Below are 14,062 nucleotides of genomic sequence, written 5' to 3' on the forward strand. Positions count from 1 at the left end.
GTGTGCAAGCATTGAAAATAACACCATCATCGCATGTTATATTTAGCCAAAAAAAAAAACTATATATATAATTATGGATTCGTATATAACACGGAGAAAGAGTGTCTGTAGAATATTTATTGATGTTTTCACATTTTTGTCAACTTCCTCAAAGATGTTCGTACAAATTATTCTAATCTAGGGGCTTTTATGATACAAAATATACACAAATATTCACAATATACGCGTCTTATTCATCATAAATGCGAATTAATATGGCATAAATGTGCACCGAATTATACGTATTTTATACTGACATTGTACAGTGTACAATTGTACACACACATTCGAAGGAAGACCGCACAAAAGAGAATGAAAAAATATGCCATACAAGAAATATATACGAAATATATGCGAAATATACGCCAAATATGTGCAGTTATACACATTTATTTGCGCATTTTCTAGATATGCGGCATTATATTTCAATATTTGCCTTAAAAGTAGTATACGTTTGAACATAAAAGCCCCTAGATTCTAATACTCCGGACTCCTTCTTTATTTACTCCGTTAAAATTTAATCAATATTCGAAATAAAATGTCGAGATTTAGTTGAATTATATTTAAATGAAGTCTGAGATATTTCCCAAACAGACCACAACAAACTCCTCAAAGTGTCCACATTATATATTGTAGATGATTATATACAGATATGTTTTTCAAACATATTTTCATCTTCTTTTTTTTAAAACAAAATTTATTTCATACCTGCTGCTTTCACAATCTATTTCATCACGATCAACCAAAAGTGATGACCCATTTGAAAATGATTGCTGAAGCATCTATCCACTACAAAAAATATATCGTATATCAGTAGTAGAACAGTCATCGAAATACTATCTGAAGGATTCTCGACACTGCCGACTCATATGTTTATTTTGCGCTACATTTTTGTTTGCCAGTCGGTAGTCGCTGTTCTTTTATGTTCTCTTCTTCTTCTCCTCTTCACATAATTTCGTTTGGTTTTGTTTCATCATGTATATTTTCTATTCGATTGTTTGTTGTGATAAGATAATTTGATTGTTGTACACAATACCTTCAAGATGAAAGTATGACAATCGTAAACGCAGTGATCAACATCAAGTTGTAGCGGAAAAATTGTCACTTTATGATGTGATGATGCGATGTAAACCTTATCCAAATTTGACATGTTTTCCACGACGATCATTTTGTGGCAGTTATTTTTAACAAATCCAATGGCACAAAATAATGTGAAATGGATGCCAAAACCATGAAAAACGACAATTTCAAACTAAGTTCAGTGCTGTAAAAATATATTAATTTCGATGTGCGTTGATTGATATGTGTTCGAATTAGGCAACGGATGAGTCTATTTTCCTTTTAATTTAAAATGTTGTTCATTCGATTGGCGAAAAGAACAACCACATACATTATCGTTCATTTATTGTTGAAAAAAAAAATGTTTGCATTGAATAAATCGCTACATTTTGTTATTGTTTGTAAATTTCTAGGAGGACGCAAATCGCGGAAAGCCAAATTGGGAACATCTATCCGATGAATTACATGTTCTAATCACCGTTGAAGATACGGAAAATCGTGCGCATATCAAGCTAGAACGTGCCGTCGAAGAAGTTAAAAAGCTCTTGGTACCCGTAAGTACATGCACATACTATTTTCAAATTCGATTATTTTTCATTAGGTGTTAAAGAATTATATTGCATTCAAATCAAAAATACTTGCGCTCGATCAAACAAAAATGATCTGTCATGCGTTTATTTCATATGATTTGAGTATATGTAAATCAAACGATTACTAAATTATAGCAAGCTGAAGGTGAAGACGAGCTCAAGAAAAGACAGCTAATGGAATTGGCTATAATTAACGGTACTTACAGAGACTCAAGTACGAAAATATCAACAACAGGTAAATGAATTGAAATGGTCCAAAAACTATTTGGAAAATGAACATTGAGTTGAGCCCAAAAATAGGAACCGTGTGTATGCACACACGAACATTTAAATCGTTTTATAGCATTCACAGAGAGAATCGTCAAGAAATGAAGCCAGCATTTGAGAGTGCATTAGTGCACACGCGCATCATGCGTACAATGTGATATCCGCATGTACGGATTGTTGCGTGCATTGAACCTTTCATCACACACACACAATCTATTTTCGTTCTATTTTACAAATGGAAATCGTCCAGGATTGTTGTTGATCTGTGGCCCATGCCAGTGCTTTCATTTTGTTTTTCTCCGCTCATTTTCCGCTTGATTTATTTGTATATATTACGATACGAAAGAATTCGTTCGCTCTAAATTTCATTAAATTTATTTTACTAATCTGTGAGAAATTTAAAATAAAATAAATAGGCGTCAAATTTGATCGCAAACAAAATGATGCAATCGCCAGCGTCAAACTAAACCTGAGCACTTAAGCAGAGGGCGTAGGCCATATAAACAAATTCTCGGCAACAATTCAACAATTTAATATTATGATACCATTATTGAAATCCACTTAAAGAACGATACAAAATACCAATTTAATGGCAGGATTTTGTGTATGCACTATGCACACGGTGGCTCAATTCAATTAGTTATGCAGTAAAGGGACCTATCCTAATTGTTATTATTATTATTTTTTGAACGAAAATCATTATCAGATTCACATATTTTGGCATGTGAAGAAGAATGGCGACGTTTGGCACAATCGGCTGCCGAATCGCGTTTATTGTCGCCAGGCATGCAGGGTATTACAGCTCAACAGTTACGTTCGCAAACCACTCCACTTGGAGCGCCATTAATTTTATCGCCCCGCATGTCAGTGCCAACAACTGCAGCCAGTCTCTTATCCGCATCAGCGCCACCAACAATAGAGCATCCAGGATTAATTTATGCCACACCGTACGGAGATTACACAAACTATGCAGCATTGACTGGAAATCCTCTATTAACGGAATATGCAGATCATAGCGGTGGGTTATTTGCTAGATAAACTAATTTCACACATACACAAAAAATTAAATTAAAACACAAAATAAACAACCTTTTACGCTCTCAAGAGTCTAAAAAAACACACAGTAAATTCTTTAAATAATTAATTACTTTTAATAATCATAACGATTTAAAAAAAAAATTAGTTGAATTACATTTAATAATACTCAGTTATTCAGTCTTCTATCTTTTATGATGCATTTGAACAAAAATAAAAATCAAACAAACTCGCAACCGACACACAACATTTCACTACTGATGCATAAATGATACAGCAAATTTGATTGAGTACTGTTTCGCCTGCCAATGAAGTCGAACGAAAGAAACAATCATTTGTTAATATGTTTCTTCTTCAAATTAGTTATAGCAGGCATATAGCGGTATGCACTAAACAGACTATCATTTCAATTTTTCACTTTAATATTTTTTTTAATGTTTCAGTCCATTTTCTGTACAAAAAACTATAAAAAAACTGTTTGTGATGCATGTATCAATGAACATACTTTTCTCACTAGTGAATGAATTCATGAAAATAAAGCAAGAGCAAAACGAGTCAATCATTTCAATTTGAAAACATTTTGAACAAAAACTTTTCATAAATTTCATTCTAAATTCTATGCCAGAAAACATATGATGCATGACCTTTTTTAGAATTTGTTATTTAGACACATCGGAAAGAATGAAAAACTGTACAAAAAAACAAACAAACAAATATATATTCGAATCAATTGATTTGGTCATTGTTTAATCGAAATGCCGAAATTGGCCTCGTTCGCATCGTTTTCGATCTATTTATTAGCCGTTGTACTAAAACGCCTCATTGTAATTTATTTGATTATCGAGATGGTAGAACAGTATTATTTAAAAAAAATGTTTAATTAATTTATAATCGATTGCAATTTGGTGTGTCTCCGGTTAATATGTACAATGTTAACACCGAAGTGCGTGTGTATGCTTAATTTTGATAAAAATAACATGTTTTTTTTATTTCATTGCTATTCGAAAGCTATTCCGACGAATTGTACGGGTGTTATTATTATTATTACGATTATTTTTGTTTGTTTTGAGAAGTTTCTCAATCGAAACCCGAATCATTCCCGAAACCCATAACATTATTCTAATACCATATCATTTTTCTGCCCGTTACATATGCTCAAACAGCACAGTGGCTTGTGTTTACTGCTGTTTTTACTTATTTCATGGAATTTCGTTTCACGGGAGATTCAGAATTTGTGTTTTTTTGCAGTTTTGCTTGCAGCAAAAGTTTGAATGTTTGATTTATTTTTAAATTGATTTCCGAAGCCAATTTTCAGGCTCCAAACATGTTTCGTGTTTTTTAGAATAAAACAAACATTTTCGATGAAAGTGGCAGAGCAATGTGCTTACAATTGACTGCGCAAATGTATTCAAATTCGAAATTATGACTCGATCTGCAACTGATAATTTAAATTTCAAATAAAATTTTGCTCATTAGATTGAAAATAGAATGTGAAGGAATGGAGCAAACGCCCAAAAAAAAAATCGAAAATTCAAAACATTCTTTTTTTCTCTCTCGAAAATACCCCCCAACCGTTTGCCGCTAACTGTACTGTACCACACTCTAACACATGCAATGCAATAGAATAAATAGAAAAGCAACAAGAAAACTAATAAACTTTTATGGCATTTTCGATGTATGGTTTTTGCTCTGTGAAAATTTCGATGCAAACCTTCACAAAGCAATGCAATACAATCAAAATAGACTCTGCATTTATAGTGATATTTTTTAAGGTGTTGCGCTATTTATTCTAAAGCATCACATATTATTTAACGTCATTTAATCGTAGATCAATTCATTTTTTGCTTATTTTTGTTATTGTTTGGAAAATGCAAACACTAATATAAACGGCTGAATTTAGCTGGATATCAACTTCATGTGTCGGCTTTAGATCAGCCAACGCATTCAATTGTGCTCTATTTCACCCATTTTAACTATTTTCTGTTTAATGAAACCAAATCCTTTTTCACATTCTTTTGGTTTTTTTTTTTTATTTCATTTTTTCATTTAGTTTATTTGTTTGACCTTTTTATAACGTGATTTTTCTAAATACAATTTTTCCAGTTGGTCGCTACTTGCATGCTGGTTCAGTGTTTTAGAAAAATTAAGTCCCTGGCCTTCTTCTAATTTTATTTGACAAAACTTATCATTTTTACTTTGATTGTATTACGAGTAGTATTAATGAAAGTTTCCTTTCAAATATTATAATTGTAAAATTAAATCAACACTTATATTGTTGATATTGTTGTTGTAAAATAGAACGTTTTATTATAAATTTGATAGTAAAGATTTGAGCAAAAGAAAAACGAAGAGATAAAATGCAGTGAAAATTCGAGATGGTAATTGGAATTCCGTTTCCTTTGTTATTGAAATATTGACATTGAAAACCAAAATAAAAAAAAAATAAAAAAAAATAATCAAAATCCAATATGACACGGCATCCAAAAGATGATCGAGAATAACAACCGTATGCGTATACGAACACTCATTACTACAGTTGACACAAAGTTACACTTGATAGTTACCAACACAAGCATGCAATTCAATGCAATTCAAATGCGAATTCAGTCAATTTCCGTTGTATTTCACTAGCATAATTCAAAATGCAACAATATTTAAATGAAACAAATAGTAATGTGTAGTTTTTTTTCTCTCTTAAAATAATATATATCGTTTGTTCGTAAGTTTGTATGAATGCCGTGGCCATTGTTTTATCCATCGTTCATTTATTGTTCCTTGCTCGGTTTCATAGACACATACTCAATATACTATTTTAGTTTTTAGTTTGATATTTATTGACATACATACACGTTCAGTGCAAAACTAATTTTCAAAATGAAAGATAAAAAACGAAAGAAAAGAGAAAAAAAAAACATTGAATGCCATGCGGTGAAAAGACATCGGCTCATGTGGCCAAAAATAAACCGATTACAGTGATTACCTGTCGGCGCAGTGCTTACGAACAACAGTTTGTAGTTAAACATTTTTAAAAAACAAGCTAAAATGAAGTCGCTGTAGGAATAATTGATTTCCAATGCTATTCGAAAAAATCAGATATTTCACAGTTTTGTTATTGCATTCTCTTGAATTTAAATTTATGTGAAATTTTGAATATGATTAAAAATCGATACAAATGTTTCGATCAATCAATAAAAAAGATAAACATTTTTTATCACATGATTCCTATGTTTAAGTATTTATTAGAGAAAAAAATTTATAATATATTTGCTTTTGATATCGTTATGAATATGTCTCGTATAATTTTCTCCTGGAGGCAAATTATATCGATCGTTCTTGTTTGATAGAAAATTGAAAGAAAACAGATACCATACAAACACAGCCACAATGACAGTAACATGTAAAAGCAGTCCGTCCACTAAACTAGTCATTTTCAGTTTGCGTTACAAAATGTATATGAACAAAAAAAAAAACAATTATGATTCAATTTTCATTTGTTCTTCTCGTTTGAAACATATATATATAACAGTTTTTTCTTTGTATTTGTTTCTTTCATTTTTGAAAGAGAAATGTGTTTTTGCACAATAATAATCTAATATTGAAGAAAATAAACAGCAACGGACAGTATTCTTCAAAAGTTTACCTTCTTTTCATTTGGATGAAGAACGCGTAAAATGCAATATGACCGATAATTATAATTTCTAAAAACTAGTTACTAAATTTAACCGAAACAAATTTAGTTACATTATGATTAATGACTTCAAGTCGAGGTTCATACGTACCATTCGTGGTATATTGAATAAAAGCCAAATAAGTCTGATGAATCATTAAAGGAAACATTAGTTAAATATTGAGATACGATGGCAGAAGGACGACGTCAAAATTAACTATCTATTCTAGAATGTGGAAATTACATCACACGCAAACTGGTCACATTCTCAGTGCCATACATGTACGCCTAACAGTTCCTTAATTATGCCACAGCATAGACTCATCATGTCTGAATTAAACTCATCAATCTGATCAAAAAAAAACAAAGTTATGTTTTAAGAATTCGTATACGCAAAACTACTGCTGCCCGATACGTGTTTTCGAATTTGGTGTTTGTCGATTGTTTTTTTTTTTTTTAATTGGCATAAAATCAATTAGAATTTAAATAGCTTTTTTCTGTTATTGTCGTTGTCGTTGTGACTTTATTAAATTGAACCATAGTATTTCGAAAATTTGTCCTTTTAAAAATGAAGATCACCGGTGACTCCAAAAGTGAGCAATAAAATTTACTCATCCTTTGGACGAACTATCATTCATAACGTGACAGTGGAAAAAATACGAAATAAAAGAAAATCAGAGAGCAAATTATTAGCTAATTTATAAATATTAACCGATTGTTCAAGTATTCTGCATAAAAAAAAATGAGATTTGATGCAGAGCATTCGAACAAACGGTCACTTAATTTACATTTATACAATTTTATATTGATAATAATTTTTTTTTTATATATATACACAAAGAAAAAAAAATATTTTTTATTAAAATTATATATTATTTTTCATAATTAGTAGGAGCAATTAAGCAACAAAGGCGCTTGCCAACCAGAGAACATCCCTATCAGAGAGCTGGGACTCTCTCTTAAACAAAATCCAAGCAATGCTAATGCAAAAACCATAAAAACGCATAATGCAAAATGTTTCAAATCATCCAAGAGTCACTTTTGTTGTTCTGTGTGTACTTTTATTGTTGTTCAGAGAGACAAAACAAAGAAAACGTAAACTTGATATAATCACAAGGTTAGTTTCAATTCCTCTTTATTCGTTGATTTTATTCCTATTTTTTTTTCTATATTTTGAGTTCTGTTGTTGTCATCGGTAACTGGTTGCGTTTGATAATAGGGAAAGCTGTGCAAATGCAAAAAACTAAATAAATTTTCTGCAAAAAAATTGAATTGTTTTGATTTTGTTTTAAACAAATATGACTGGCACAGTTTACCTGTTATCGCAGCCACTTTTCGATCACAAATGTATATTTTTTTATTTTTTTTTTATTAATTTGTTTCCTGTGAATTATTGAAACGGCGCGAAGTGTTCACAGTGCATATAGTAGTCCCAATTTAAAAAAAATCGTTTAAATAAAAGAAAAACGCATTCTGGTTTTCCCATTGCTCTCCACCGCGTTTCGAATCGCAGCGATTTTTCTTTTATTTATTCCCTTCTTCACTTCAAGTTACACCTCAATTTTTCAGTTTCGTTTCAATATCAGATTCACTATCTAATTCTTCAACGAATAAATATTGTGAATTAATTTGTTGTTTTTTTTCGAAGAAATTCCACTCAATTTTTTTTCCTTATCAACCTTATTCTTCTTCTTCTTCTTCTTCTTCATTTGAACAAATACAAAAATGGCAGTAAAGATTTTCCACACCATACACAAAACACACAGAATATAGTGTGATACAATATACATACAGAATTTCCAGAAAATTGCATTTTCTTCTCGTGTGCGCACGTGAGAGAGAAAATTGATACTTGAAAAATGAAATGATTATACAAAGTAAAACAATTCTAAATCACAAAAAAAGCAGAAAAAATGGTTTGAAATTTTTATGTGAGAAAACAAGAAATTGAAAAAAAAAACAAATACAAATATACAAGCAAAAATTTCCAGTAATAATAGTTGCGTAAGTAGGTTTAAATGAGAAAATGTAGAATATATTCTATAGAAAATAATTGTTGACTTGTGCCTTTGTGAATTAAGCGAAACAGAGAAAAAAAAATCAAACAAGAGAAACATTTGTTTTAAAGAATAATGGAGATTTTATGAAAAATTCATAAGAAAATAATGACACAAATTGATTTCGTCCAAACGTATTTGATCATATAAAATTGCGAATCGATTTTTAATCGAAATGCAAATAAATAAGAAGAAGAACCGAACAAAAAACCGATGCATTAAATTAGTTTTAATTGCAATTGATTTCCTAGACGTACACATTATGACGTACCATACAATTTCATTTTGTTTATTGAGTTTTATTGTCACATTTATTTATAGATATTTTTAAATTACAATTAAAAAGAAGATCAACAAATCTCTTTTGTTTATTTGTTTATTCTTTTTTTTTATTTTCTTCTCTCGAATGTAAAGAAAATGATTTTTATTTCTTCATTTATTATCGTTGAAATTGATTTTCTTTTGATGCGTTTTAATTGAAATATATACAAATAAAACTGAACACCTTTTGAAAAAAAAATATCAACAAAAACTAGTCCAATGATTTCTTTTGATTTCGATTCGAAAAAAAAAGTGCTCTTGATTTCATTTCGGTTGCTGATAATAAGACTTACACATTTCGATCGACATTTATCTCTCATTTTCATGTGGTAAACTTTTAAATTGCGATGCTTTCATATTTAAAACATGTTTTTGTGACAGTATCATAGTCTTTCAATTGAATACTCCTTTAAATTCTGTCCTATTGACACTAGTACTCCAAGCTTAAGACTAATTCATTGGTTAAACACAAGCATCCCAAATGTGATAATGCTAAACAAAAAATCAAATCTCAATTCATTTAATTATGAATCGAATAACAATTAGAAAACAAATAATATTTTAAAATTTAACCGAAACACTTTCTATATGTGCCTTTTCCTCACGCAAATAATTTTTTATTATTATTTATTTATTGATAGTCACCGTACTACTTTCAAACGCACAAACATTATACAAATCACAATATATAAATTAAAATATATCTACATTATTATAATTATTTTTTTTACCAACTCTATTCTATATTAATTTTAACTTCGATAATTAAAATGGTACCGAATAACTTGATAACCATCTATTGTACTTTCAGCTTTATAAGTAAAATTGTTTAATTTGATTGATGAAAATTTATTTATTAAAACCGAATACTGAAGTCTCTCTTAAATGAACTAACCAAAGGCCAAGTTAACATTTAAACTTAATGTATTTAATTTGATTGATTTTCTATACTATATAATACGATAATACGATAATACGATAATCAATAATTTATTTGAAGCAGAATACATATGTACTTAAATTCTATTTTCTCTTTCACTTTCCACACACATAAATACACACACACACACCATAACACACCCACCATAAAAACACACACACACATTTGACCAGTAAATCAACCAATGTTTTTTAAACCAAGTAATGAAAAAAACGAAACACATTTTATCTGTGAATGTTTACAAATCATATGTAAATAGCCAATCTGTGTGAAAATCGGTTGAATTATACAAGGACACAGCTAGAAACATTTTGTTTTTAAGATTCACGCAATATTTGCCACATTCCGAAACGATTGCATTGACACACCTACATACACACACACACACCCACACAACCCCAGCTGCACTCCCACGTTCTGTTTTCAAACACGAACACATCTTGTTTCTATCTGTCTGTCTCTTTCTTTCTCTCTCACCTGGCCAATTTAAGCTTATAATAATAATTGAATTGAAAATGCAAAATCAATCAAGCGCATTCTTCTGGTGACAACTTAAAATTCGTTTTCATTGTTGCAATCGCCCATACACAGAAGCCAAATGAGACATTTCAATGGTCAATACAAATTGCAAAATGATGGATTGGTTTTATTTTGGAATTGTCTCGTCCTTCATTAATAGCGTGCCAAACAACAAACAACATGTTTTTAACAATTTCTTAGATTCGAAAAAAGTCTTGTATTCAACAAATTCAAATCAAACCATATATATATTTTTAGCTATATATCGTCGCTTGAATAATTTACTATTTATTGTATTTTGTGAATGTGAACAATTAATCATAATTACTTAATTCCTATTTCAATCACTGCTTTGAGTTGTTTAGTAATATATTTTCCGGTCTGTCTACTATCGTAAATAAAATGGGATCTATTTATTATGTTCATGTGCACTCTTTGAAAGCTAAAAAAAACAACAACAACAAACAAACAAATCCGATTGAGTAAAATGCAAAGCGAAGCAATGCTCATTTTCATTACGAGCAACTCGTCACAATTCTTTTCATTGCAAATGATTTTATTTTGTATTTTTTTTTCTTTTTTTTTACCTTTTTTATTGAATGTTAGATTAAGTAAAAAAAGAAAACAAAATCAAATTTATTAATATTTATACAAATCAAATTACTAACCAATCGTATCTTTTTCTCTTTTTTTATTTATTGCTAACAACGTGGTGCCATTGGTAGAACAATGCTATGTGACGTGCTAACCCCTCAACAAAAACAAATAAAACATATGAAATTATCACCATCTTCACCTGTGCAACTATTACTACTACTATTTTTTTTAAATTATGATTATGATTACTATACGATTATTATATGATTATTATTATTAATCAAGCGGCTATTTTCTTGGTGTGTTTTTATGCGAATCGATTTCGCTAAAATGAGATAATTATTATGTGGGCAATACTTATAGTTCTTTTAGTATCGATTTGCATACAATCAACAATAACCTGAAAATAGTTGTCTTTTTAATATATTATTTTATACATATTTTACATATACATATTAATTGAATATTTTTTTTAACAACTACTACTTCTCTATCGAATGGATAGATTAAAAAAAATTGATGTCAATCCAATCAAAACAAAATTATTCAACTTGTTAAACAAAAAACATAACAGCCCCGAGAGAAAGAGAGATAATACAAAAGTTCTATTTAAAAAAAAATCATTAATAATAATTTTAAAAAACGAAAGAAAAAAAAATGATTGAAATTAACTCTCGTTGTTATAATAGTAAGAGCGTTGCATATAATCCCCTTTATGCTCGGAATAACCAGATCAATTTTTTTTTTCTTCAGATATTTTATTGCACATTGTATTATTTTTTAAAACAAACTCAATCATAAACAGAGAGATTGCATGTCATTTGCCATGCGGTATGTTAAGTATGTCCACACATTTACATCAAAACGGCGCGCTACTACATAATCATTGTTTTAATTAATTAGATTAATTATCAAAAATCGTGGGCCAATTCATTCTATTGGGACAAGTGCAAAACCATCTGTATCTTTTTTTTTCTTTTATTGAATATTTGAATTGTCTAAACGTTCGTAAAATTCATTTATATATTATATAGTATATTAAATATAAAAGCCAAAATAATACATATCATATGGATTAACAAATGAGCAAAAGCCCCAGCTCCAACGTGTATTTCTGCACAAATATTTGAAGTCATAGACCAAATCGATCTGGAACTATTGTCAACATGTTAATCGAAATAAGAAGAAAACAACAAAAAAAAAACACACAAATCGAATATTTCTTCAAATGTTTTGCGCAAAATACGCATTTTCAGGTCATACATCATGCAAATTTCACAACATCATTAAATTTATGGACTGCATACAGAATTTAATTGATCAACTGAACACCGCCATTAGCATCAACAGCAGCAAAGCGACAAAATACCAATTTTATCACATATTAAATGCCCACATGCGAAACAGCTAAATAATTTAAGTAACAAACTTTTCACAATTTTAATTAGAATGACCTTCTTTTCCGATCGATACGAGAAACAGAAAAAAGAAATCATGAATCACTCAACAATAAAAAGCAAATCGAAGAATGAAATTTCATTTCCAATAGTTTCCAATAGCTTTGTCCACTCAAATGCTACAACCTTCATCACATTTAACACTACATAGCTATATTTGTTCGCTTTGAGATTAATATGTTCTATTTTTTTTGTGTATCGAATAATTTGTTCTGTAAAATTGTGAAAATATTCGCAAGTAAAAAACACATTCGACGCAGGTATCATCATGCCATTTCAAGTGAATCATAAGTCCGTGTTAAAACTCGATCATAGCGAATGGGTGATTCCTTTTAATTGGCAATAAAGCAATAAATAGCACATAGGATACAATTGAATAGATAAATTATATTGAACCGAAGTTCAATAGGGCAATACAACAAATAGATTTAGATGAATCCAATTTAGAAACAATTTATATAAAGAAAAATTTAACCGTACGAAAAAAAAACTCGTAAATATTGTAATTGTATACAAATGAGAAAAAAATTGAAATTTTATTTACCTTTTAAAAGAAAACGATATAATTGTAAATCGATTATATTTTCTGCACAAATCAAAACTATATTAGAGAACTTACCTTCCTAATTGTTTTTAAAATGATTTTTTTTAGTTTTTTTTTTGTCATCAAATTATATTGAATATTTTTACTATACCATCAAAAACGTTTTTATTGTACACATCATCAATCAGTGCCTTCGGAAAAGATGAATAGCATATAGGAACAGAGAATCGATTAGCGAAAATATTTATTTTCATCTTCCGTTCATTATTTTTTACATATAGAAAATGTATTAATTTCACATATATGTATTTTTATTTTTCGTTTTATCTGTGTATTTTTGTTTTCGTGTGTAAGCATATAAATGCGTGTGCTAAATTATCTATTAGTTTTTTTAAATCATCAAACTAGCCAGTAAGTTTTAGGCACTCAAAAGTCAAATGTTTTTTCTCTCACTCGAAAATTCTTTCTTTAGTCCACAATCAAATTCAATTCTCTCAAAATGAAAATATCCATTTGAGAACGAAAAATATTACCATTGCATCCCGTTAAATTGTTACATCAAACATTTTCATGCTAACTTTGGTAGTATTTTTTTATGATTGAATGAAATGTGTTTTCACAAATTATATCTCGATTACCAGTGGAGTCAGATCATTTGAATTTTGAATTTTAAATTAATAATTGTTTTCAAAGAAGAAAAATGAAATTCACAATCATTGAATTTCAAATTATAACGTTTATTTTTATGTCAATTGTTAAGAACATTAAGAAAAAAATCTGTGTTTTTCGCTGAAATTTTAGAAATTTATGAAAAATATATGTGAAGAAATTATTTGATTATGATGCACAAAATGTTTTGATTATTAAGTGTAGGGAAAATATATCTAATGTAATTCGGATAACAATAATTGAAGTTAGATGAATTGCAAGTGCAATCCAAAACGAATTGAATGGAATGGTAAAATCCATA

General features: G+C 29.3%; 1 protein-coding gene across 5 annotated transcripts in view; it reads left to right on the forward strand.

Annotated features, from left to right (window-relative positions):
• Window positions 1-12,295, forward strand: part of LOC116338478 (protein held out wings) — a 29,728-nt gene extending 17,433 nt beyond the window's left edge. For 4 of the 5 annotated variants that reach the window (XR_004200896.1, XR_004200897.1, XR_004200895.1 and 1 more), the window contains 5 exons: window positions 1,512-1,652; window positions 1,824-1,923; window positions 2,662-2,973; window positions 7,547-7,774; window positions 11,220-12,295. Coding sequence is in view for 1 of the 5 variants with exons in the window: in XM_031763760.1 (XP_031619620.1) it covers window positions 1,512-1,652; window positions 1,824-1,923; window positions 2,662-2,973; window positions 5,094-5,128 (588 nt within the window). In the remaining 4 variants the exon portion in view is untranslated. The other variant, XM_031763760.1, reaches the window with a different exon arrangement.
• The last annotated feature ends 1,767 nt before the right edge of the window (window positions 12,296-14,062 follow it).

The sequence above is a fragment of the Contarinia nasturtii genome, unplaced genomic scaffold (genome assembly GCF_009176525.2).
Source record: "Contarinia nasturtii isolate CC-2019 unplaced genomic scaffold, AAFC_CNas_1.1 Cnas_scaffold_414, whole genome shotgun sequence".
Classification (NCBI taxonomy): domain Eukaryota; kingdom Metazoa; phylum Arthropoda; class Insecta; order Diptera; family Cecidomyiidae; genus Contarinia; species Contarinia nasturtii.